General features: G+C 37.2%; 2 protein-coding genes and 1 long non-coding RNA gene across 3 annotated transcripts; 2 read left to right on the forward strand and 1 right to left on the reverse strand.

The window, feature by feature from the left end:
* Positions 1–2369: 2369 nt before the first annotated feature.
* LOC137072098 (uncharacterized) lies at positions 2370–4966 on the forward strand. The gene is made up of 3 exons (XR_010904626.1): positions 2370–3098; positions 3495–4214; positions 4584–4966. It is a non-coding gene; the product is annotated as an uncharacterized lncRNA (long non-coding RNA).
* An 8867-nt stretch (positions 4967–13833) lies between these two features.
* On the reverse strand, positions 13834–22267 carry LOC137071562 (thiosulfate sulfurtransferase/rhodanese-like domain-containing protein 1). Its single transcript, XM_067439671.1, is given in 4 exon segments — positions 13834–14085; positions 18189–18351; positions 18422–18544; positions 21985–22267. Coding segments are annotated over 4 exon segments (495 nt in total). The 5' UTR covers positions 22139–22267; the 3' UTR covers positions 13834–14030.
* A 726-nt stretch (positions 22268–22993) lies between these two features.
* cst14b.1 (cystatin 14b, tandem duplicate 1) lies at positions 22994–26300 on the forward strand. The gene is made up of 3 exons (XM_067439672.1): positions 22994–23198; positions 25747–25848; positions 25940–26300. Exons 1-3 carry the CDS (start codon positions 23124–23126, stop codon positions 26063–26065), a joined length of 303 nt encoding a protein of 100 aa, XP_067295773.1. The 5' UTR covers positions 22994–23123; the 3' UTR covers positions 26066–26300.
* Positions 26301–27971: the final 1671 nt, after the last annotated feature.

Here is a 27971-nt window from a genome sequence, read left to right on the forward strand (position 1 = left end):
CTTCCATTTGTATGCTGACGATACTCAGATTTATTTTCCTTTAAAACATAATGATACAAATGGTCTACAACCCTTGTTTGCCTGTTTAAGTGATCTTAAACTTTGGCTTTCAAGTAACTTTCTAAACCTAAACGAAAATAAAACCGAAATAATTATCTTTGGGCCTAAGGATAACTGTGTGTTTGATGCTGAGCGTGGTTCTCTCGCACCGTATGAAACCAAATGTGCAAGAAATCTGGGCTTTCTGTTTGATCACAACTTAAAATTTGAGAAGCAGATCAGTGCTGTTGTAAAGTCATGCTTTTTTCAGCTCCGCCAAATCTCTAAAGTGAAACCGTTTTTAACTAAGAGCAATCTTCAAATAGTGACTCACGCATTCGTAACATCACGACTAGACTACTGTAATTCACTTTACCTTGGTCTATCTCAGTCTTCTCTCTCTCGCCTACAATTAGTGCAAAATGCAGCAGCTAGACTCCTCATTGGGACACGGAAGTATGAGTCAATCACCCCTATTTTAATCAAACTTCATTGGCTACCTGTTAAATTCAGAATTGATTTTAAAATTTTACTTTTTGTGTATAAAGCTCTTAATAATTTGGCCCCTCAATACCTGACTGATCTGCTCTGTCCATACACTCCTTCTCGTACTTTGAGATCCAGCGATCACTGTCTTCTCATTGTACCTAGATCCAGGCTTAAAAAACGAGGTGACCGTGCTTTTGCGACTGCAGGCCAGAAACTTTGAAACAGTCTGCCTCTCTATATCAGACTGGCTCCTTCAGTTTCCATCTTTAAATCTTCTTTAAAGACTTTTTTTCTCTTGCTTTTGATGCTCATTGCCTCTGACATGATTACTGCTTTTTATTTTTATTTTTGTTTTATTTTTTCAGTTGTTTCTTTTGTCCTGTACTGCTCTGCATTTTATTCTCTGCTATGTACAGCACTTTGGTCAGCCTTGGTTGTTTTTAAATGTGCTTTATAAATAAATATTGTATTGTATTGTAACGTCTGCGTTCTTTTTAAAATCGTTGCTCCTCATGAGCTCTTTCCATCTTGGAAAGGCCACTCCAATATTTACTTTTGTCTTGTTGATTTGCCTGTTGCGTTGCCGTCTTAATTCTCTTTTCTGCTTCCTTGGCGACTCTGACACATATCCCGCAATGTTACTAGGTCCCCGACCCGGGTCGAATTCGGTAATCAATTCCGGGACGTGGTTGCTTTCACACAGAAGGCGACCCGGCAATGTTCCGGGAATATTGCGGGTCCGACGTGCATTTAGAAAGGGGCTTAAGAGTGATCCTCCATCATCATATAGCAGCCTCAAGCAATCCTCCTCTTCACATTCGACACGGTGCCATCAAGTGTAAAAACGCGAAAAGCGAAGCTTGAATTTACGGGTATGTCCCTCTTTGGCAAATGTACTTTTAAGATGGAGGAGCAACATGGCGACCGCCATCCGAACCCCTAACACTTATGCATTTTCAATGGTATATTATAAAATTACGAGAATGCATTATTACTTGAAAGAAGTAAATATACATTAATGAGCACATATATTTTAGAAAGAACTAAGTGATTTTAGCTAAGAATAAACTAAAAAAGTTACGTGTAGCTTTAAGAACTATTTTTTGTAAGAACAAATAACTGAATGTTTAAATACAATAATGCACCAAAATATATACAGCTCTGGAAAAAAATTAAGAGACCCCTCATTGTGAAATCAATGTTAAGTAGTCTCTTGATATTTTTCAGAGCTGTAGAAGTACAATTTTCAAACAGATTAAATTGCACAAAAATTAGGCTATAAAGAACAACAGGTAGGCTTACAAATTACAATAAGGTCTCATTATTTAATGCATTAACTAAGATTGAGCAAGAGCTACATTTGATACAGAAAGTATAATGTTTTTGGTAATGTTAGTTAAGAAATACTGATCATTGTTAGTTTTATCTTAGGTCCATTAACAAAGTTATTTTGATTTTAAAGTTATTAAACAGTAACTAAGAAATTAACATAGAATTATTCATTCTTTATAAGTATTTTTCATTGTCAGTTTGGTAATAATGAATTAACATGTTAACTAATGAAGTTGTATGTCTCAAAGTTTTAACAATAACAGAACGTTCTAATTATTAGGGCATGTTGTAGTCCAGATTAAAACATAAAAATGTTTAAGTTTGAAAATAAATAGCCTATTAAGTGTTTAAGTATTAAGTATTTGGTGCTGTGATGAACAACATTGAGATTACAAAAACGAATGGATGTTTTAAAAACTACACGCGGTTTTTGTTTGTTTGCTGGTTTCCGGGGTAACAGCCGCATTCTGCAGTTTAGGCCGTGGGCCGGACCCCGATATTGTGAATTTCATAGATCCCTGCCAAGGAACTAAGTAATTTGTTCAAAGATGGCATGTAAAAAATCTTATAAGTGGTGTAAGCATTGTTTCCAACTTTGATTCGTGCACATTTTATAAAGATATCAATTTAAACTCTTAATTTTTTTAACAGGCAAATTTGTAGGACCACTAAATCGTAGCGTCAGAAAACGTAAACAAATAAACCCGTCTCCTTGACAACTAACATTGTTGATACTGTAACATTTCTCTTTGATAACGAAAGCCTTCCATTATAATAGGCTTTATATACTTTTTATTTATTCAAACTATACTATACATTGTGCACTTACCATCAGAAGACTTCTAACGCTGTTGATCACCCGTAGGTGGGCTTGTCACCTAAGTTAATTTATTTACATTAGACCGCATAACAACAAAGCGGGTCGCGATTGAAAGCCGGTGCGCGTCAATGTGAAGTGCTGTATGTATGTTGCTTCTAAGGCAAAACGCCTAATAACCTTATTTTCTAAAACAAGTTGGGCATCATTTGTTTAGTGTGCCCAGAAATGGGTTGACCTCAACACTGCTGAGTTTAGTAGCTGAAAAAGCCATAGCAACATTTAACTTAACAGAAACCTAGAGACCAAGATGTGCCAATCAACGTGGGCTTCCATAGGGAATGCTACATGCGTTTCACCAATAAAGATCATATTGCAAGAGCATGTAGGAGGAGAGAAAAAGCAGCCAAAGATACTAAAGGTATGTATCAAATCCATTAATTCTACCAAATGTCTATTAAAATAAGTGTGTATAGGTGCATCATGTATTTGTGTATTCTAGTTAGTTAAAAAATGTATGTTAAATAAACCACTCAATACCAGCGAATCTTAATTACACTGTGATTTTTCATTATGTTTTTTTTTTTAATTTATTTTTTATAATCTAAAAAATTGTACTGAAAAGCTGGACATTTAACAAGGGTAAAAAAACAGATTCAAAATAAGATTACAGTAAATATTGTGAAGTTGACATTGACTTGAACAAGTCATTGTTTTAGAAATGTTTTATTTGAAACAAAGACATCACATGGTATTACTAGACTAAAAGTAATCACCTTTGATAAACACATTTTTTGTCCCCTTTGTAATCTTATAGATAAAGGCCACTTGTTGCCAGAGGAAGTCAGTGATGACACTGCATCCAAGGTTCGGGTTTTGCGTTCTGCATCATATGGCCCAAGCCTCACAAAAAGAGCTTTCCATCTCCTGCCTGTTGGATGCCTGATATGCAGAAAGAACCAATACATAACTGATAGTCACAGCAGAAAAAGGTGCTACAGACGTTATACAAGACATCTGCCCAAAATTTATCGTGAGGGAAATCCAGAAAGTAATCCATATCAGGCAGGCTACAACCATTTCTGTGAGTCAGTGGTGGAAGAGAGGTTGCTGAGAAACCGTGAGGTGTTAAGGCTGTCCTGGCTAAATGGCCTTTTTTTTTTAAATAGTTATAGTTAAAGAACAAGAAGGTGTTGACATTTCAACTTACAAAGCTTTTTCCTTAAAAGCCAGACTTCAAAAGTCACATCCATTTTTGAGATTTCTGAAATCCTCGAGAAATTATTTAGTATATGTTGATGATTTAACTGCTGATGAAGTAATCCATGATGAACCGTCACAGCCATCATCATCAGACTATAGTGAAGATGACACAGAAACAAGTCATGTTGGAGCAGGGCAAGGAACAAAAGACTCGAAACTTCTGTATCAGGCAGCCATGTCACTAAAGGAGATTATAGATGCCAAGTCTTCCTCCAAATAAGGACTCCCTTTACCTTCACATTCAGCGAGCAAACTACCAGGCTGCTATATACAGGTAAAGAACCTAGGAACAGAAAAAATAACAAATTAGTACTGTAAGAACAAGTGATACTAAGAATACTAATGTTACTTAGATTGTCAAAAATACATAAAAAAATATTTTTAAATAAGATACAAAAAAAATCAATCTGTAAAGGTATCTAATTAAAAATACAAATTACATCAACCATGACATGTATCAAAATAAACAGTAATTTGTATTTTAAAAATACTAAATATTTTTCCAAAGCAACACAATTTATCATAATTGAAAGCTCTTCACTGTTTAAAAATTAATTTTACATGCATGTAGCAAAAAAATACTGTCCATGTCTGCCTGACCTTGAATATATACCAACAAACTTTCTATTCCTCTGTTCTACAGGAGAAGTTTGCAAAGCCTGCCAGACATACCTCCCCCAATGCAGCATGGATGGAGGATCGAGGGGGAATTCTACGCAGTTCATTGGATGACACTTCCACCAGCACCAAAAAGTGTCTTGGAGCTTGTGCATTGCCAGTGCAAAGCATCACAATGTGTGGGGGGAAACTGCACATGTAGAAAGCACCAGATAGCTACCATGCACAGACACACGTCTGTGCATGGTAGCTAGCTGGTGCTTTCTACATGTGACAAAACATTGTGAGCACACATTGTGATGTAACGTTACTATGTACAGTACTATGTAGGAACTGCTCCAATGCTGTCTAAGTGCAACACAAAACATTGTGAGCATGCAGCCATGGGCTAAATGCATCTTTAAATAAAATGACACTGATAAAGTTAATCTGGTTCAAGTTCATTTTTGTCTGGGCTCCAAACAGTATTAGGGGAGGATCACATAATCCAGCACCTGTCCTGTAGACCCGTTCGCAATTTGGTGTTGGGGGAATTTCTCATTTGAACTGAGTTAGTGGGTCCCTAGACATGAAAAATCACAGAGGTGCTCGTCCGCCATAGTGCCACGAATGACGTAGTGGTCAAATCAAATATGGCCGACATCGGATGATGATGAAAATCCAACTTCTATGTTTCTGAATGTTTATACAGTTGTAATACCTCCATTTAGACTTCCTATTGTATGTGGAATTAATTTCTGATATTGTTATGACCATAATGGGTGAATTTTGACCTTTATCAGGCATGGTCAAGGTAATTTTCCTATTCAGAAGACTTTGGCCATAACTTGGCCATTATTAGGAATAAAAGCCAGATGCAATAAGTTTAATTCTACTAAATCTGACATTAAACATTCATTGCTAATATTTTTTTAACATTAAGGATCATCTGGTCATTGAAATATCAAGGTCAACATATTTTTTTTATAAAAAAATATTTTTTCTTTATATTCACTTATTATTGTTTCCCTCAATGATTTGTTTTAATTATAACAAGACATGAAGAGACGAAATGTAACAATTATAAACATCCCCTTTGAAGTTTTAGTTTAATTGGGTGTTTGTACAATGATATAAAATAAAACAATTGGGTGCAAATAAAACTATGTAGCAATAGCCTGACAAGATGTTGGGCCTGGGAACTTCCCATTGGCAGTGCTCAATCTGAGAGGCGGGATAAACGGTTGTCTTTCAAATTCACTCTTTACGCAATAGGATAGAGCTACAACCAACCAGAGCAACGAAGAAGGTGAAGTGGAACTAGTTGATAGATTAAACTTTCGCTCCATCCGGTCAGCAAAACTCCGAACACATCTTCCTTTCTTAAGAATGATTTCAGTACCGTTCTTTTCTCAAAGAGAAGCTTAACTCTGAGTCTTCCAGAGTCGCGGCCAAAGCCAATTTGAAAGACCGCTGTTTGACAGCTTCTTTGTTTACAAGTAGCATGCGGAACCTCCGCAACTCTGCTGTCATTATATTAAGCCCGCCCACCGACTCTTTACACAATGTGATTGGCCTGACCAGAGTTAGTTTTTTACAGCTCACAATTCAACGAAGAGTTGCTAGACTACCCTGGCTGCAAATTAGCTTTGCTGCCACTAGGGTGTGTCTAGATTTCTAAGCTAAAGAAGCAATAAAACTGATACAAATGACATCATATCAAATTAACTAAAAGTGCACCATATAGTCTGATTTCTCTCAAAGTGTACTGTATGTGTTCATGCATGTTAGTGGGATGGGTTTTTACAGGATGATTTTTCCATGGCAGAATATGGTGCATGAAACTTCAGCAGCACAACAGCCACATCGGCGATTGTCACACTTGCCTGCACACTTACAATGTGAGCAGACTTGGTGGTATGGGCTTCAGACATTTTGATGGCAGGGGTGTGCCAAAGTTGCAAGCAAGTGGCATGTCGTATGAACCAGAAAAGCCCCTCGTTGGATGTGGCCTCTGATCCCACTACTTGTGGAAGGGAGAGCATCAATTCCAGAACTTCCACTGGTGTAGATTTCTATCCTGAAATCATCAAATGTCTTAGCTGCATCTTGCTCTGTCAAGGTGTCTGCCTCTTCAAAGTTGGCTAAGTATTGCACTGGGTCAGAAGCCATAGCAGCATGTTTAGTCCCCACGTTGCTCATACAGTCATCTCCAGTCAGAATATGTCCTTTAATCACTGTCTTTGTCAGTGACGCATCAAGATGATAGCATGCTCACTGTTGATCAATTGGTGTGATGCTCAATAGTGAGATGAAGTGAGAAGTATCTTTTGATACTCCTGGTAAAATACAAGAAAAGTTAAATCTTGTCCTCTTATTTTTTGTGAACTCTGTCTAGTATTGTATACACAATACACAGTATAAGGGCAGACTATAAATTTAGTTAGTTCGCATGTACATGTCTTTTGAGATTCTTCAGAATAGGAAAATGACTATGACCATGCCATTTTAAGGGCGGGGGGGGGGGGGGGGGGCTTTGATGGAGTATTTCTGTGTCAAAAATACTCCTTCCGGTTTTTCACAAGTTTAGGAGAGTTTTTTTCGAGTATGGCTCGGCTTGACGTCGACAGAGCAGAAGGTCCTTGTATGGGCCGTACGGGCTCTTCTCCCGGTAGGGTGCGCGCGCGTGCATGGCTAGAGCGAGAGAGGAAATGCACGCCCATAAACACTCCAAACACTGCATCGCAAAGTGGATCTCTACAGTCACTGCTGTCACAGGACTTCACCAAATCATACCAAAGAAGTGTGTTTTTGACGGAGCGGTCCCAGCGATAAAGGTTCGGTCCTGCTTTGGAAGCAGCCGGTGAGTAAAACTGCTTCAAATGTCTGTGCTGTTGGCTATCGTCGCGTGAGTAAACATCAGTAAACGACACGATCGCGTGCTTTGTCATTCAAATGTGCTAATGGACTTCATTGGTGTTCTATGTATAACGTTACACTAGTATGATGTGCAAAACCGTTTTGCTTGCTACTGCTAAGGTTTATCCCCTTACAATAGTCCATAAACCGAATCAAACTGCGAGGAAACACACACATATCCTGCTGTTAATGTTTCTCCTGTTCAATTTATTTCAGCCTCCGAATCTGATTCTGGATCATATCTATTAGCTGAGATCGATAGCCATTGGCTTCTCCACGCTTGAGGACATCACCGCTTTGTCCGCACTCGTCATTCTTTAGCTCCGCCCACACGATACGCCTCCAGGCGCTCTTTTTTTTCCAGAAAGACTCGGTACAGCCCATATTTCTTTTATAAATATAATAAAACTAAAGACTTTTCGGAGATATGAAGGATGCAATACTACTCTATAGGTACTCAAGACTGACATGAGATTGACTGAAACTGAGTGTTTCACCCCCCCTTTAAGGTCAAAATCACCCAATATGGTCATATCAATAGCAGAAATGAATTCCACATACCATAATTAGTCAAAATAGAGGTATTATATGTGTATAAACATTCAGAAACAAATATGTTGGATTTTCATCATCATCCGATGTCGGCCATATTTGATTTGACCACTACGTCATTCGTGGCACTATGGCGGACGAGCACCTCTGTGATTTTTCATGTCTAGGGACCCACTAACTCAGTTCAAATGAGAAATTCCCCCAACACCAAATTGCGAACGGGTCTACAGGCCAGGTCCAGGATTAACAGGCTTAACTTTAAATAAAATAAATTCATACAGCTAACGTTACTGGTAGTCTACACGGAAGGGGCTGAACGATGGGGAAAAACTTGAAATCTTCTGCAAGACAAAAAAAAAAAACCTTCAGCGTAACTTAGTCATCATTTTAAGACTAATGCAAATATGCCATTGCTAAACTCTTTATAGCAATAAAGCCAAACATACAGTTAAATAAATAATTAGCTTGCGGTATCCACAGATAAAAAGCTAACGTTAATCACACCATACTAAGTTACCTCAGGTGCTAACGCTAGCTTAACATTACCCACGTGTGTAGCATTGGGTACTTTGCTTATATTAGTTGTACAAATACTGATAGTAGTAGCTATTTTGACGGCGAACATGTGCCAAGACCCATGCATTCAGACATTTTACAACGTTTCGGACAATGCTAGTGCTAATCAGTTACCTACCGTCTCCACGAGGTGTGGTGCAGCCATACACTGTAGCCAAAACAATGGTTTGCCGCTCCGCTTTCAGTTCACATCCGGGTCTTCAGGCACTGGTTCAAATAATGATGTGATTGGCCAACTCAAGTTGACAAGGTAACAACACGAGCTTTGATTGGTTCTTACTCCGGCTAACCGTTTGTGGTTAGATAGCGAAATTATATCTACATTATATTTTTAATGTGCAACATTTGATGTTGGAAACAAGTAGTAATGTACTCAACAACGGTTAATGTAATCAGTTATAAAAAATAAATCAGTTCCCTGGAGGAGATCTATCAAATCGAAAACTAAAGGAGAAAAAAGGACTTGGCCCACAGCCTAGTTCATCAGCGCCCTCTGCTGTCACTGAGCGGCGCTTCAGCAGCGCGTCTCCTTCACCGGTTCAGTCATGTGCAAACGCACGTTGGGCTTGTTTATATCTGAGAGCGTGTCCCTTTGACGCAGAATACAGCGGTGTTGAGCATTTATATGGTTGATTGGCAAAGTATTCTTGAATGCATTATAAAAAAAATTATAAATTGTTAATAAATTATTATTTACGATATTTTAAAGTGCCCACGATAACAATGTCTACTACAGACACTCAATTTTTATACTTTCTTTTTCAGAGTACTTACATGTTAATTATGTTGATATATGAAGAACATTAAATTTTTTTTGGAAAAAACGTTTTTTAACTTAACTTACCTAACCTTTAATGACAGAGTTTTCATTTTTGGGTGAACTAACCCTTTAAGTCTCATTAGCTTTAATGAAGAAGATGATTGTGTTTTTGAGCATCTAAGACTTACTTTCAGTTTTCCTTGCGGTCGTTTGCATGTTGGCTTGCAGTAGCGTGTCATATTTACTACAGCATATATTTATGCGTTAAATACGTAACAATTTACCAGTAAAATGAGAGTAAAATGTACAAATGTGGTTTAAACAGATATATATATATATATATATATATATATATATATATATATATATATATATATATATATATATATATATATATATATATATATATATTTATATACACACATATATAAATTTGAGTTAATACAATGAACATTTTTGAATATTCGACAACCGTTATTAAAATATTATTAAAAGATTTTGTAAGCATATTGGGTAATTGTGTGTGCTATTTAGTGCTATTTTCATGATTTATCAAATTTTTGATGTGGTTATAACAATAATATATATATATATATATATATATATATATATATATATATATATATATATATATATATATATATATATATATTTTTTTATTTTTTTATTTTTTATTTTTTTATTTTTTTATATTTATTTTGATATAGTGCACTTTAGATATTATACTAACTAGAAGTAACTTTGCAACTACATGTCAACTAACGGCCATTAGAGTATTTGTAGACTGTCTGATTAATATTTACTAAAACTTTATTTTGTTGGTCCCCCAACAGATATTCTACTGACTATAAGCAACTTGGCAACTACAATTCAACTTATTCCATTAGCCCGAACCCCAAAACCTAACCATAACCTACCAGTCTACTGACAGTCTAGTAGTACTTTAAAGAGAGTTAGAGAAAATGTAGTTGCAAAGTTACTTATAGTTAGTAGAATGTTTAAAGTGGACTATCAAAATAAAGTGTAACCTTTTTCTTTTTTTTTTACAGTGTAATTACTTATTTTCAGTAACTTGCCTAACACTGAATGTGTGACAGATTTTTGGGATTGGTAAGATTATAGGTTTTAAATTTATTTGATCAAAAATACAATAAAAACAGTAATATTATATTTGCTTACTGCAATTTATTTTCTATTTTGCTATATGTTGAAGTGTAATTTATTCCTGTGATCAAAGCTGAATTTCCAGCATCATTACTCCAGTCTTTAGTTTCACATGATCCTTCAGAAATCATTCTAAAATGCTGATTTTTTTTTTAAGAAACACTGTTATGATTAATATCCGTGTTGTAAACTTGTTATAGTGATTCATATTTTTGTGGAAACTAATGCAAGTTTTTTTCACAATTCAAAATAAAAGGAAGTTCAAAAGTAAAGCGATTATTTGAAAGGGAAATCTTTTAAACACTTTTGATCAATTTAATGCTTCCTTGCTGCATAAAAATATTAAAACAAAATTTCAGGGTCCGTTTTCTTAAAGCTTAAGAATCCTCTCAGAAAGCTCCCATTTCCCCTTAAAAACTTCTACATAGGAGAAACTATGACACTATCTCTTTATACGGACAGGACTCATTTTGATTTACAATTCTTATTACCTGACATCTGTGATTTTATGTACTTATTCAAACAGGTGTGTGTGTGTGTGTGTGTGTGTGTGTGTGTGTGTGTGTGTGTGTGTGTGTGTGTATACATGCGTTCTATACATGGGCTTTACAGAAGGTCATGTGCTGTGTTTGCAAAGATCACATATGATGCATATGTTTTTAAATTAAGTATTTACTGATATAATTAAAATGTTTTTTTTTTTTAAGTACATTTTTAAATTAAAAAATTAAAAATTAAAAACATGATTCTATAAAAGTGGCTGTTTATAATATACTTCTTTAAAATGTAGACATGCATCTTACTCTTACCGGACACTGATATTAAAATCATTGTTGCGGTTTCTGTGATTTGATTCAATTTAATATTGCAATTAACATTTTTTTGGATGCCACACATACTGAAATGAAAGCATGCTTTTTGGTGCATAAGATGGGCCAACAATGCAATGGCTCTTCTAACTGTGCTGTCGTGTGTCATATCCGTGGGTCCATAAATTCATAACGCTACAGTAAAAAAAACTTTTAACTCCACCAAATGGGATAAAATTGATCATATTACAAAACTACGAATATTAAATATTACATATACATTTCAAAATGCAAACTGTTGGAAAGTGCCTTTTGGAAATAAACAAGTTGTGTTTTGATTTATATTTTCACTTCCTCATTGGCACATTGTATCGAACACACCCATAATGGGAAATATCATGAATATTATAGGCCTACTCCCACCACTGAAAGTTTTTCCCTGTAACTGAATATTTCACAACACCCCCCAACGTGAAACTCCGCCTCTTCATTCATTCAGCCCCTTTGATGACATCACATGAATTACAACGACTCATGTCATGTGATTCTGGCAGCATAAATAGAGGATCAGAATCAATCTGAGAGACAGACTGCCTGATAATACAGTTTATTTCATCCAGACTTTAATCATGAGCACTGCAGCAATGTCAGGACCTGAAGAATGGACCCCAGTGGAGCCTGTTACTGAATATGTTAAGGACATCTGCATGAAGGTAGGAGACAGATAATCACACATGTAGTAAATGTAGTTTTGTTAAAGCACAGCCTATAGTATAATGATCTATTTTGGTGCTGTAAAATGTGTTGGGGAAATTATTTGTTGTAATTTTTAAGAGAACGCGGCTTTACTTTTCACTTCATTGATATACATATAAATTCCTTTATATGTGTTTATGTAATTTATTTAGATTAATATGAAATGTTTTTTTTTTTTTTTTTTTTTTTTTTTTCAGGTCAAGTCAGACATAGAGAAGATGACTGGAAAAAAATTTGTAGTTTACATTCCTGTAAGCTTTTCCTGCCTGATAATGTGTGGAGGAACACAATATGTGGTCAAGGTAAATAAGTGTTTTTTTGGTGGTGGTGGTGGTGGTGGGGGGGGGGGATTGTCCATTATTTGATTATTTTCATTATTTTGAACTTGTGAATTTAACCCCTATCATGTTGCATAAAATACGGGACCACTAAGACCAATTATGCTTATGAGTTAGTAGTGTATTATACAGTCATACAAACGCAGCATGATACCAACAACCTTTTTTTTCTAGTAAATTGTTTTACTAGTAAATTGTTACTAGTAAAAATGCAATTGCAGTGCTCTCTCATTGTAATTGTTACTAGTAAGAATTGAATTGTAGAGCTCTAATTGAATTCTTACTAGTAAAAATGCAATTATGATGAGTAACGCTGGAAACAATTTAAGCTAAAACGGCTTGCCATACCATGCTCATGATCATTTTCATTAACTCTACAAGTAAATCCACTTCACCAGCTAAATACTCTTTGACAGCGATGCCATAGAAATATACAGGGCTACCAGAAAAACTAATGCAGCATTTTTATAAAAAATTTTAGGCTAAATGAGCCGTAAATGAAAGTCTTCAAAAATGGAAAACTTTCAATTTTTAATCAAAAAGCGAATGAACACACACGCTCCAATGTGATAAAAGTGAACTTGTAAAATGTTTGTATAAAACACCTCTCTCTCTCTCTCTCAGGTGCGTGTCGGAGATGATGTGTGTGTTCATGCGATGATATCGGCAGCTTTTTACAATAATGATGACTTGAAACCGGCTGTGAAAGGTGTCCAGTTCCCTAAAACCCTCAATGACCCTCTGGTCCACTTCTGAACACCTCTAACCTCATGCTAGTAGAAATAGTGTGTGTGATCTAATAACATCTAAATGTTTCATTCCTCAATATTAAACTCAATATTCAAACCCTCAGAGCCTGTGTCAGTGTGTTTATGTGAAGATGTGAACCACACCAGATTCACTTGTTGTTGGACATAAAAATTGCACCATTCCAAATCATTAAAAAGAACAACAACAAAAAATACTTTTTACAATAAAGAGCAAAATGTAAAATCCATTTTCCAAATCAAACCTGCTGACCCTCTCAGGATGGGGATGATCAGATGTGGCACATTTATTGTCTAGAAACGCTGCTTTGGGTTTTCCTGAAAAAGTGCTGATATTTGATGAACGGATATGTGGACCGCAAAATATGAATTCATATGAATACATATCACATCATTTCAATTATGAATTTTATATGAATTTTGGTTGCAGACCACCACATCTGTTCATGTAAACTCCTGCAAAGGAACCGCATTCTGAATGACAGATTATTCATTTTGTTTATCACCATCATCCGTGGTCGATGCTCGATCATGAATTCATACTAATGGTCTATTTCAGTGTTTGCTTCCGTTAGTTGGGAAAACATACGTGTGACAAATCATCTGATGTATCGCTGGGTCCATTTATGATGACAAAATCAAATGGCATAAAAACTAACACACTGTATCATATTTATTGAGGCTTTGCAAATATATATTCTCATCTGTGAGATTTTAGAAACATTTTTGGTCTGTTCTGTCATTTTAACAGTCAAGTGCTGTATAAATTCAGTCATAGTCTTCTAGGTCCTTCACAGAGCTGAAATGAGCTTCATTTCTCTGCTGTCAAGTTTCATGCTGGACTCTTTCTGCTCACAATCCTTCCCGCTGAAGCCACTCATTGAATCCTCCAGCATAATGACGGGCTCTGACAGACAAACAGAGACACTGATGAATGAGTTTTGTGAGTGAATTATCAAGATAAGGATTTAGAGTATTATATATATTTAGTATATATATATATATATATATATATATATATATATATATATATATATATATATATATAATAGGTCAGCCACCAATTGTGTAAGTTCTCCTACTTAAAAAGATGAGAGGGGCCTGTAATTTTCATCATAGGTACACTTCAACTATGAGATATAATGAAAAAAAAAATCCAGAAAATCACTGTCTGGTCACCTACAAAAAGCAAGATTTCTGGCTCTCACAGACGTAAAACTTTAAGAGGGTCCTCTGTCTTCCACTCGTTACCTGTATTAATGACACCTGTTTGAACTCGTCATCAGTATAAAAGACACCTGTCCACAACCTCAAACAGTCATGGCTTGTTTATACTTTCACCTGGCTCTGCTGCGCGAGCCTCCGCTGACTGCGCGCGCTCCTCCCCAAACGGATGAGGCGTTTATACTTGACACGCTCGCCGTTGTGCTATTCTTTGAAACGACAGAGGGCGACTTGGAGTAATTGTTCAATAAACCAACAGGAACAGCATGGAGAAGAAGTGGGCTAATGTACACAGGTGATGATATTTATTTTAGTACATTTCACCAAAAACCACACCACAAAAGAATCGTGTAAAACTCAGTAAACCTTTGCTTGATATTATTATTTGTGACATGAGAACAAAATATGCACTAAATTAACGCTCTCTTAAATATTTCCTATTTTCACTAAACTTTAGTGTCGTGATTTATTCATTTATTTGGTTAAACATGGATCTTTATTTAAAATGGCTTATTTCTGCTTTTGTAGGCTCATTTTGTAAATATAAACACCTAATTTGTATGTGCAAACGGTTGCCGGTGTGATAAAACATCATGCTCGGCTAGATTCGCCGAGAACTCGTTCATCTTCGGATGCGGAGCTGTGCACGGAGTTACAAAAAATCCGCTGCACAGCGAAACCGGCAGGCGAAATGGGGTCTTGTGGACCCAACGCGGACGACTGCCCCTCCGCATCAAAGTCATTTTTGCCGCGCCCATTCTCGCGCTCATGTGGACGCGTCGAGTATAAACAAAGCTTCAGACTCCAAACTCCACTATGGCCAAGACCAAAGAGCTGTCAAAGGACACCAGAAACTAAATTGTAGACCTTCTGGCTGGGAATCTGCAATAGGTAAACAGCTTGATGTAAAGAAATCAACTGTGGGAGCAATTATAAGAAAAAGGAAGACACACAAGACCACTGATAACATCCCTCGATCTGGGGCTCCACGCAAGATCGCACCATGTGGGGTAAAAATGATCACAAGAACGGTGAGCAAAAATCTCAGAACCACATGGTGGGGGCCTAGTGAATGACCTGCAGAGAGCTGGGACCAAAGTAACAAATGCTACCATCTACGCAATGCCATACGTGTCCGGCCCGTCTGAAGTTTGCTAGAGAGCATTTGGATGATCCAAAAGAGGAATGTCATATGGTCAAATAAAACCAAAATATAACTTTTTGGTAAAAATTCAACTTGTTGTGTTTGGAGGAGAAAGAATGCTGTGAAGCATGGGGGTGGAAACATCATGCTTTGGGGCTGTTTTTCTGCATAGGGACCAGGACGACTGATCCGTGTAAAGGAAAGAAAGAATGGGGCCAATATATCGTGATATTTTGAGTAAAAACCTCCTTCAATTAGCAAGGTCATTGAAGATGAAACATGGCTGGATCTTTTAGCATGAAAATGATCCCAAACACACCGCCCCGGGCAACAAAGGAGTGACTTTGTAAGAAGCATTTTAAGGTCCTGGAGTAGTGTAGTCAGTCTCCAGATCTCAACCTCATAAAAAATCTTGTTACCCAGCGACAGCCCCAAAACATCACTGCTCTAGAGGAGATCTGCATGGAGGAATGGGCCAAATTACCAACAACAGTGTGTAAAAACCTTGTGGCGACTTACAGAAAAGTTTTGACCAATGTCATTGCCAACAAAGAGTATATAACAAAGTACTGAGATTAACTTTTGTTATTGACCAAATACCTCGAAATTCCACCAAAAATTGCTAATAAATAATTTAAAAATCAGACAATGTGATTTTTCAGGATTTTTTTTCTCTCACTCTGTCTCTCATAGTTGCAGCGTACCTATGATGTGTGTGTGTGTGTATAATATATATATATATATATATATATATATATATATATATATATATATATATATATATATATATATATATATATATAATTATACACTGTACACACTCACTTAAAGGATTATTAGGAACACCATACAAATACTGTGTTTGACCCCCTTTTGCCTTCAGAACTGCCTTAATTCTACGTGGCATTGATTCAACAAGGTGCTGAAAGCATTCTTCAGTAATGTTGGCTCATATTGATATGATAGCATCTTGCAGTTGATGGAGACTTGTGGGCTGCACATCCAGGGAATGAAGCTCCCATTCCACCACATCCCAAAGATGCTCTATTGGGTTCAGATCTGGTGACTGTGGGGGCCATTTTAGTACAGTCAACTCATTGTCATGTTCAAGAAACCAATTTGAAATGATTCGAGCTTTGTGACATGGTGCATTATCCTGCTGGAAGTAGCCATCAGAGGATGGGTACATGGTGATCATAAAGGGATGGACATGGTCAGAAACAATGCTCAGGTAGGCCGTGGCATTTAAACAATGCCCAATTGGCACAAAGGGGCCTAAAGTGTGCCAAGAAAACATCCCCCACACCATTACACCACCACCACCAGCCTGCACAGTGGCATGATGGATCCATGTTCTCATTTTGTTTACACCAAATGCTGACTCTACCATCTGAATGTCTCAACAGAAATCAAGACACTTCAGACCAGGCACAATTTTTTCAAGTCTTCAACTGTCCAATTTTGTTAAGCTCGTGCAAATTTTAGCCTCTTTTTCCTATTTGTAGTGGAGATGAGTGGTACCCGTTGGGGTCTTCTGCTGTTGTAGCCCATCCGCCTCAAGGTTGTGCTTGTTGTGGCTTCACAAATGCTTTGCTGCATACCTTGGTTGTAACAAGTGGTTATTTCAGTCAAAGTTGCTCTTCTATCAGCTTGAATCAGTCGGGCCATTTTCTTCTGACCTCTAGGATCGACAAGGCCTTTTCGCCCACAGGACTGACGCATACTGGATGTTTTTCCCTTTTCACACCATTCTTTGTAAACCCTAGAAATGGTTGTGTGTGAAAATCCCAGTAACTGAGCAGATTGTGAAATAATCAGACTGGCCCATCTGGCACCAACAACCATGCCACGCTCAAAGTTGCTTAAATCACCTTTCTTTCCCATTCTGACATTCAGTTTGGAGTTTAGGAGATTGTCTTGACCAGGACCACACCCCTAAATGCATTGAAGCAACTGCCATGTGATTGGTTGATTAGATAATTGATTTAATGAGAAATTGTTCCTAATAATCATTTAGGTGAGTGTATAAGGATCTAACTGTATATACAAACCAGATTCCCAAAAAGTTGGGACAGAGTACAAATTGTGGGGGGAAAAAACAGAATGCAATGATGTGGAAGTTTCAAATTTTAATATATTTTTTCAGAATACAACATAAATTACATTAAATGTTTAAACTGACAAAATGTATAATTTTAAGGTAAAATAAGTTGATTTTAAATTTCATGGCATCTACAAATCTCATAAAAGTTGGGACAAGGCCATGTTTACCACTGTGTGGCATCCCCTCTTCTTTTTATAACAGAGCTTTGTTTCCCCCATCCTTAATGCAGTGCATTGCTTTTTTTTAATTAGGTTTAGGAAGGAGGGTTCAAACTAAGACCTTTTTATTAGTTATTTTGGCTTGGTCAGCTCCCAAACTTGGTTTCCCAAATCAAGACAAACTCATGGTTTTACAATTTCTTTCATGTTGCCTTCTTTCCCCCAGATAGGGCATAACAATGAGTCAACAAGGTTCAACAAACTGTTCCAGGATTAAAGGTGGTGTGTGTGTGTGTGTGTGTGTGTGTGTGTGTGTGTGTGTGTGTGTGTGTGTGTGTGTGTGTGTGTGTGTGTGTGTGTGCGTGCGTGCGTGTCCATACCGTGTGTATCCCAGAGCTCTTGCGGTCTCCAGCGCAGTGAGGCTGCGTATCCCTCTCATGCAGTAAAGCACTAAGTCTGAGTCCTCAATGTGAGGCTTTGTGATGCCGTAGCGTTCTTTAAACTGATCCGGGCTCAGTCGGAGGGCCTGCTACACCTCTGCCACTACAACAAAAGTACAGTCACTCATGAATTCTGTGTGTGTTTGTGCAGAGCTGAAGTGAGTGTGACGTACATGGAATGTTTGTGGCTCCTGGAATAAAACCTCCTTCCAGCTCCTCTGGTTCACGTACGTCGAGGAGCTGGACAGTTCCAGCGGACATCATGTCCTTCAGCTGCTCGTACGTCACAACGCCATCTGAAACACACAAAGGGAGAGTATTGACAAACTGCTGCTATTTCACACTGAGATGGTGTGTTTATATTTCTATTCATTGCACACTCAGTGCTGGGTAGTGATTCCAAAAATTCAGTGCTTCTAATTAGTTTATAATAATAATAATAGATTTGATTTATAACGCACTTTTCATTCCGATGAATCTCAAAGTGCAACAATGGAAAAAAAAGAAAAAAAGATTAACAAGTAAAAATATAGAATAATACAAACAATCAACCAACACATAACAGTTTATATAAAAGTAACTTTTCTGAACAGAAAAAAAAAGAGCTGATGGTGAAAGTCTCTATACACTCCACAGCACACTGTGGTTCACTCCATGTTTAACATTTCTCAACAAGGACAACCCAAGTTGTTCTCAGCGCTCAGTTCAGAAGCTGCATCTCTGATGGGATGGGGTTGCATGAGTGTGTGTGGCATGTAGTGCTGCAACGACGCGTCGACGTCATCGATGACGTCGACTACGGAAATACGTCGACGTTCGTGAAATGCGTCGACGCGTCGTGTCAGACGTTCATCTCGCGTAATGTTGGCTTCTGCACCTGGTTCTATCACAAAAACTTAGACCGCGAATATCAAAAGTATGGGAATACTTTAAACAGAGGCCAAACAGTGTTTCCCACACATAGACTAATTTGTGGCGGACTGCCACATAATCAATAACGGCCGCCACATTCGTCATTCATTCATTTTTACACTATTTAAAAGACGCACGCATATTCGTTTAGCTGCATTTCCTTAAATTCTCTCTCCGCCCTTTTGCGCGTCTCTTACTCACTCACACACACACGCGTTGCATTCGACCGTAAAACAAGTTTTATTGCATTTTGGCGCATTTAGTATGACATAGCTTTTAAAACCAGAGCAGTTGAATAACAGAGTTGCGACAAGCCTTCATCACGCGGCAGCGCGCGGTCACGGCGCTCATATAATTCTAAACAAACCAGCGCGGTGTCAATCAATACAGAACAGTGTTTCCCAACCGGGATCCCGAGCAAAAGTTGCGGGGACGCACTTACACTTCGGTTCATCTCGCATCTTTATTATGGGTTGTAACTTGAAAATAATGCTGTATTTATGTTTCTGTCGATGGATACACGTGCTGACTCCTCAGGTACACTACAACAACAGCGATAATAAAAGTAAAACGTGGGCAAAACGGTCTCTCTCTGTAAACTTTATAAAACGCATGCGAGTGCTGCTGTACGTCCGAATATGAGCAGTCATTTTCACCGTCATCACCCCCGTGTAACGTTAGCCTGGAGACTCGAATGAGAAGATCTGTCTTTGTGCACTCGTCCCAAAGCGCGCAAATATTGAGTTATCTTTCAAATCCTGTGCTTAAACGGACAAACTCACAAAAAGTATGTCAAAATGTCATAGCCTACTCTATGCCTTAAGTGAACTTTATACAGAAAATACGACGACTATCCGTGGGTCTTAAAGGGGCAGTAGCATTCACTGCTGTCTGTTTAATGTCTAACAAAAGATAAAGACCACTCACTGCTCCTGACTGAATAGCTTTTGTAAGTTTAATAAGGATTATTTTTTAATTTTAAACAGTTAAATGTGTGGTTATTTTACTTTTGATTACTTAATTCCATTTCTCTACCTAAAAACTAATGTTAGACCTACCTGAAAATCCTGAAAAGCATTGTTTATTTTATTCTCATCTTTGCTCAATAGTATTTATTTGTGCTGCTGCTTCTATTTAAGTTATCTGTTCTTATTTTCTTTATTTTCATTTGACAGTAGTCCTTTTTCCCCTGAACATAGCAAATACCGAACTGTACTGAAAAGTGAACCTAAAACCGTGATACAAAGTGAACTGTGAGCAGTCTGTACTGTTACACCTCTAGCGTAACTTATGCGAGGGGGTGCCACAGAATTTTGAAAAATTTCAAAGGGTAAAAAAATTAATCGTTAGATTAGTCGACTAATCGAAAAAAATAATCGTTAGATTAGTCGACAGAAAAAATAATCGTTAGTTGCAGCTCTAGTGGCATGTTCAGTTTACACATCTGGAAAGGCACCATCAATGCTGAAAGGTATATCCAAGTTCTAGAACAACATATGCTCCCATCCAGACGTCATCTCTTTCAGGGAAGACCTTGCAGTTTCCAACATGACAATGCCAGACCACATACTGCATCAATTACAACATCATGGCTGTGTAGAAGAGGGATCTGGGTCTTAAATGGTACTCCAACTTTTTTGGAATCGGGTTAGTAAAAGAAAATGTGATTCATCAGACCAGGCCACCTTCTTTCATTGCTCCGTGGTCCAGTTCTTTCGGCAGTGGACAGGGGTCAGCATGGGCACCCTGACTGGTCAGCGGCTATGCTGCCCCATACACAACAAACTGAGATGCTCTGTGTATTCTGACAGCTTTCTATCAGAACCAACAGTAACTTTTTGAGCAATTTGAGCTTCAGTAGCTCGTCTGTTTGATCGGACCACACGGGCCAGCCTTCGGTCCCCACGTGCATCAATGAGCCTTGGCCGCCCATGACCCTGTGGCCGGTTCTCCACTGTTCCTTCATTGGAGCACTTTTGATAGATACTGACCACTGCAGACCGGGAACAGCCCACAAGAGCTGCAGTTTTGGAGATGCTCTGACCCAGTCGTATAGCCATCACAATTTGGCCCTTGTAAAGGTAAAATAATTTAAAGTAGCATAATATTAATAGAGGATATAGTTATTATGAATGTCACAAACCTGCCAATAACACATCTGTTTTGGAATAATGAACATTTTAGGACTATATTATTTTTAGACATTATATCATCATGTAAATCATTAATGTTAAATATGAAATCTCCATGTTACTACTTGTATATTGCCATCAAAATGATGAAATACCAGTTTAAAGTGTTCATAACGTCATAGCATTTTTATTCTATGCCTGTTATGTGCATGAACTTTAATATGCAGCTGGAATTCTGGATAACATACATTCAGTGGGAAAAAAAACATTATTCACTGACCTTACATATGGACGCCCTATAGTCTTCCATTTGAGAAAAGCTAAAATCATGCATTTGAAAATTATAGTTATGGGATTCAAAAAAAATATATACTGGAAAGTCTAATTTTTTATTTATTTTTTCATAATTATGATTTACCAAAGCATGACATTTTTTTCCTAATGTGACAGCTTAAGTCAGACTTGTTATTGCAGTCTGGACATCAGATGATGCAACATTAAACCTTCACTGACCCAAGAGTCGCTGACCCTACGTGCGAACTCGCATGTTAGCCTAACGTTACATCAAATCACAAAATGACAGTTTTGCACACACACAGGCCACTAAATACAAACTAAACTAGGCTTTAAAACATTTCTTATACCTTTTATTTTGCTATTAACTCCGATAAAGAGATAACTAAATACTTTACCTGTAGTTAGAGGCTGTTCGTGAGAAGTTTTAGTCCATTTGTGGCAGTTATCAGCTCTATTATCATCACACTGATCGGTATTGGTTGAAACAGACAGAAGCAAGAGCGCCACGAGAGCGCACACACCTGAACTCAAGCGCATTACTGTTCTCATGTCTATCTTATCTAACAGAAGATACGTGCTCTTTTATGTACAGATAGAATGACGTCTAAAAAACGCAACTATGACAGTTATAAAGCTGACTAAGTATCATCGAATAACTTGCTTTCCTGCAGGTGGCGCTCAGTGGCTCAATAGCCATCTGATCTATTGATCCACTTTTATATACGTGGACGTTTTATGATTTAATTACTGGATATGATATCACTTTAATCATCTTTAACCTATTAATTAAAATGAGCAATATCTGATATAACCATCAAACTTGTTCTCAATCATTCATTCAAATGTAATTAAAACCGATTAGGTTTTGACAGTCAATCACAATCGACTGTGGTCGGTCCATTTTAAACAGCGCTGAGAATAGCAACACTTAACACGTGCCTCTCATTTATTTTTGTTTTTTACTTCTACAATGGCCAGGACAATATTTTTATCTTTAATAATTGCGCTAAGGAATTTTAATAGCTGCTAAACGGGAAAATGTACAGTGTGTAAATCAAATGGTAAAAGGTATTGTTTATGTCAGTGGATTTGACCAATCAGAGCGAACGCTCGGCCTACTAAACCCCGCCTCCAATTGTTTTTCCATTGACTTTTTTGCTGTCCTGTTTTTTTTACGGTCTATGGTCCTGCCTCGGATTAAACTAAAAGAAAAGCTTAAAAGCACTAGATATCCGATGTTATGATACATGCATCTATTTAACTAACCATATTAACATTACTTACTGCATTACCAATAACTAACCATATTAGCATTATATATTATTTAATTGTATTTTAGTCTCATTTTATAAAGTTTTCTTTTATTATCCTCCCCCGCCTCTTCTGAACACATGGTATATTCCACTGATGGCTCACAGTCATATGATCTTTCTAGGCAGCATAAATACTGTAGCAGTTTCATTTCTGTGTGAATTAGACTGTTTTAAACACACGTTTTTTTTAACATCTCTACACTGATCAAAGACATATTACAATGGCGACCAAAAAGGTTGGAGGGCCATCCGAGGAGAAGCAAGCCACTCGAGAGGTGCAGAAGATCTGCGATGAGGTGAGACTTTTGTTTTGATGGTGTAAGTCAGCTGATGTGGGAATGCACGTGTTGGGTATTTATAAGTATTCAGAAGTTTGTACGTTATTGTTTCATTTTAAAATAAATAAATAAATTATGTAGGATCAGCTTTAAAGTCAGAAGAATACAGCATGCAACAAAGAGAGAAATAGAAATCACACAATTAAGCTGTTACAAGAAAGCAATAAAAGAGAAAAGATGTGCATGTACCTCTATAAACATCTACCTTAATATGGTCATGGTCAATGGCTCTATGGTAAAAATGATACATCATTTAATGTTTAATTATTTTATTTTTTTCACATAAGAATGTTATTAAACTTGGTAAAGGTTTTGGCACTAACGTGAAAACAAAAGAGTCGTGGACAAGGTTAAACGGTACTGAAAAAAAAGACTTGTGTTCCGTATTGGAAATTAAATTTCATCTTGTGGAAAGGTATTGTGCCAAAACAAAACTCCTATTTTGAGAATCAACCTCAAATTTGCAACACAGTTTTAGATTCCGGTAGCTTTGATTTTCTTGCCGTTTCGGAAAATATATGTCATATAAAAACTTAAAATAATATTTTTGTGCATTTTTTGCAAAGTAAAAACACATAGACATACAAATCCATATTAAACCCTGTGGCTCGAAACATGTATTAGTTTTTTACTCTTAGAAATACACCCCATTTACATGCATTATACGAGCAACAGTTGGAGTTAAAAAAATAAACACACCTACATCTTGGATGCCCTGGGGGTAAGCAGATAAACATCACATTTTATTGGGTGAACTGTCCCTTTAAGCTTGTATTGTGCAAAATATTATTGAAGAATGTTACTTGCCAGAATGCTCCTCAAAAAGCCAATTACTCTAAATTTGCCTAAATCTGATATACAGTGACAATAATGCAAAAGTTAACAAAAATGTTTCTCAGGAGTCTAGACTATGACATAGTTATAAGCTACAATAGCTTATAACTATGTCATAGTCTAGACTCCTGAGAATCTCCCACCCAAACACAATAAATGCTGATCCAGAACCTGAATTAATAACTAATCTCTTGATTTATAATGGGTGTGTCACAGTAATTGATCAACGCAAGACAGTCATACTCTCTGTGTGAAAAGGTGTGTACCAGTATTTAATTAAAGTAAATCATATACTCTCTGTGTGAAAAGGTGTGTCCCAGTAATTCATCACATAATCTGTGTGAAAGAGCCTATTTACTACAGTTTTTATTTGACTATTTTTAATCAATGTCACATAAGAATATATAATAATGTGAATATCACAAGCATGTTTTGAATCCAACGTGGAAGTGACTTGGGGCCCTATCATACACTCGGCACAATGCGATGCCAAACACAAAGATCGAGCCTTTTTTTTTCTAGATCGAGCCTGACAATGTTCTCATTTTCATGTCCAGTGCCACGTTGTTTAAATATCAAATGCACTGGCGCATCAGTTCACCCATATGGGCGTCTGGTCTGAAAACCAGGTGTGTTCAGGAGCATTGTTGTAGCATTGCTATTTTGAGGAACTGAAAACGACTGCGACTGACCAACAAAAACCTGCTCTAAAGTCAGTAGCATTTTTGTGTTATTTAAAGTGTGCGTTGGTGATGTGTGCCTTTAGACGGTGCACTACGATCTTAAACTCTGCTTATCACACACACACATTTTGAACTATTAAAAATAAAAGGAGAACTGAAGTCTTCCCACTCGCAAATTCCCACCATGTAAATAGCGAACACAGCTGGCTTTAAAGGTAAAGGGAGATGAGACTCTTGTTGGCTAATTGCACATCATGCCCAAAACACAACCATGACTCATTAAGAGACTCTGTCTTTTGGACCATTTTTACCATTGTTAAACTAACAAAAGTGGATTCAGACACGCCCTAGTGCACTTGCGCTTTAGACAATGCGCTTGGATCATTAAAATAGGGCCCTTAAACTACAATTCATCAACTGCCTGCTAGAGACAGCCTCCACAATGGTGTTAAATCTGTATCTCCCCCATGTTAAAAAAAAAACATTTATAAAGCAGAAAACATGTTTACAGCCTGGTACAAAAAGTGGGTTTGGTCTATACAGCTAATTTTACCCTTCATGGCAACTGTGAGGGGGTGAATATTTTTTATAACTCATCCGTTTAAATTATATTAAACCTTAAAGTTCTGCATAATTAAGGGCGTGGCTGCTTGAGTGACAGGTGGATTGCCGCTGCTAGATTCAGCTCCACCCACGTCCTGCCTCTTTGCCCATTTTTGGTTATTCCGGAGTGATGCGCTGGCTCATTTTGCCCATTTTGCATTCAAAAATGCTCTTCAGAAGCATACGGGTGACGTCATGGACGTTACTTCCACTGTTATATACAGTCTATGGTCTGGATTTTACCGTAGCGCTTTGGGTTTAAGAAAAGCGCATTATAAATAACATGTATTATTATTATTATTATCAAAAGAAAGAAAATGAAAAATGAAGCAGATTTAGATTAACCACCTTTGCATTAAACATAACATCTGCATCTTTTGCTTCAGATCAAGCCTCATGCAGAAAAGAAGGCTGGAAAGAAGTTTGCCGTTTTCACTGCCAAATCTTTCACCACACAGGTTGTGGCCGGGACCAACTATTTCATCAAGGTAAACCTGACGAGCAGGATATGAGCTTGCCATGTTACAACCTGCGTACTGTGTGAAAGTGTAACAAATTGTGTTGTGTTATCCTCTCCAGGTGGATGCAGGCAGTGAATTCGTTCATCTGAGGGTTTTCAAGTCGCTCCCTCATGCTGGAGGGAAACTAGAGCTGCACGGGATTCAGACCTCAAAATCCCATCAGGATCCTATCGAGTACTTCTAAACACACTGAATCTTATCAGTGTCTCATACTGTATACGGAATGGGTTAAAAATATAGAAATACTCAACCAATGCTGTTACAAAACTCAATTGCACACCTTTAAAATGAACCCAAAACTTTGCCTATTGTATATGGACGAGTTTTATATGATCTTTCTTTGTACTGCGGTGAATGCACATGATCTAAATCTGTTTTATAAAAGATGGTACTTCTAAAATAAAGGGAAATTAAAAACATTTCCAGTCTTTGTTTCATATACTCCCTCCAAAATATGAATAACTATTAATAAACTAGACTGATAACATGGTTACATCAACAACATTTTTAAATGTTAGATTCACAATACTTTTATAAATGTAACTAAGTTAAGACAGCTAATCATCATAAGTAAATCTGAACAATTGCACCTGCAAATTAACTACAGCATGCCAAGGTCAAAGCCAAGCCTACAACGCTCAAGCAAGCCAAGTACCTTAACAATAGCATAGCAACACCCTAGCAACCAGCCAGAATACGATAGCCACACCCTAGCAACCAGCACACATACCCTAGCAACCGCATAGCAACACTTTAGCAACCACCCAGGACACCATAGCAACCACGCTAGCTACACCGTAGCAAGTAGGCCAAGTACATTAACAACTGCAAAGCAACCACCCAGAATACCACAGCAACACCCTAGAAACCGCCTAGCAACCACCTAAAACAACATAGAATACTCTAGCAACACCATAACAGGCAGGCCAAGTATTTTAACAATCGCATAACAACCACCCAGAATACCACTGTAACCGCATATCAACCAGCACAAGTACCCTAGAAACCACATAACACCTTAGCAACCACCCAGAATACCCTAGCAACTGCATAGCAACCACCCAATCTGGCTTTTATAACTACAAAACTAAAACTTTTACTATTTTAAACTGAAAACCTTCTAAATTAAAGCTTTAAAACTACTTCAAACTTTCTGACTAGGCTTTTTTTCTTGTTACATATGTTACATGTACTAACAACAGTAAATTATGCATAATTACATGCAACTAAACCTCAACCTAACGCTAATCCTACCATAACCCTATAAGTACATGTAGTTAATAAATATTACTCAGTACTTAAATATATGCCTCCTTCAAATAAAGTATAACCAACTTTTTATATAGTTGTAATTATTATAATAATGGGGAATAGGACTGTAAAATAAATGTGAACCAAAGAGCTGATCATCATAAGTTCATAACTAAATCTGGACAGTTGCGCTTGCAAATTAATTACAGCATGCCAAGGTCCAAACCAGTCATGACCGACTGACATCTCCACCATTAACCTAAAAAAATCAGGACTCTGTTTCAAACCCAGGAGGTTTTGAATAAGTGCACTTACATTGTACTTGCCTATGGAAATACTGAGTAATATAATTAGATGGTTAAAGTTAGGTTTAGGGGTAAGTTCAGGGTTATTACCCAGTTAGTATAATTACTATAATAAGTACATAGTATGTACAAGTCGAACGGGACTGCACAATGAAGTGCTACCCTTTTTCTCATTCTCAGTCAAATTCACTGATGTTTCATGCTAACTGTTCGCTGTATATAAAAAGACTCAATTAGAAGCTAGAAAATCAGACTGGGTTCATTTGTAATGATCTTTATACGTAATGTAATGATCATTGTGAGTTTTGCGTGTCTGTTCCTGAAATATCATCTGGAATATCACATTTAAAACCTTTTCTTTCTTTCTTTCTTTCTTTCTTTCTTTCTTTCTTTCTTTCTTTCTTTCTTTCTTTCTTTCTTTCTTTCTTTCTTTCTTTCTTTCTTTCTGTCTGTCTGTCTGTCTGTCTGTCTGTCTGTCTGTCTGTCTGTCTGTCTGTCTGTCTGTCTCAGTTAAATTGTAAGTGAGAACACTAT

Source organism: Pseudorasbora parva, chromosome 3 (genome assembly GCF_024679245.1).
Source record: "Pseudorasbora parva isolate DD20220531a chromosome 3, ASM2467924v1, whole genome shotgun sequence".
Lineage (NCBI taxonomy): Eukaryota > Metazoa > Chordata > Actinopteri > Cypriniformes > Gobionidae > Pseudorasbora > Pseudorasbora parva.

Excerpts from the sequence above, each read along its gene's own strand:
- cst14b.1 (XM_067439672.1), top strand. The coding sequence starts at position 23,124 with ATGGCGACCAAAAAGGTTGGAGGGCCATCCGAGGAGAAGCAAGCCACT. Across the intron at positions 23,199-25,746 it reads TGCAGAAGATCTGCGATGAG|ATCAAGCCTCATGCAGAAAA; the intron begins GTGAGACTTTTG and ends CTTTTGCTTCAG. Across the intron at positions 25,849-25,939 it reads GGACCAACTATTTCATCAAG|GTGGATGCAGGCAGTGAATT; the intron begins GTAAACCTGACG and ends TATCCTCTCCAG.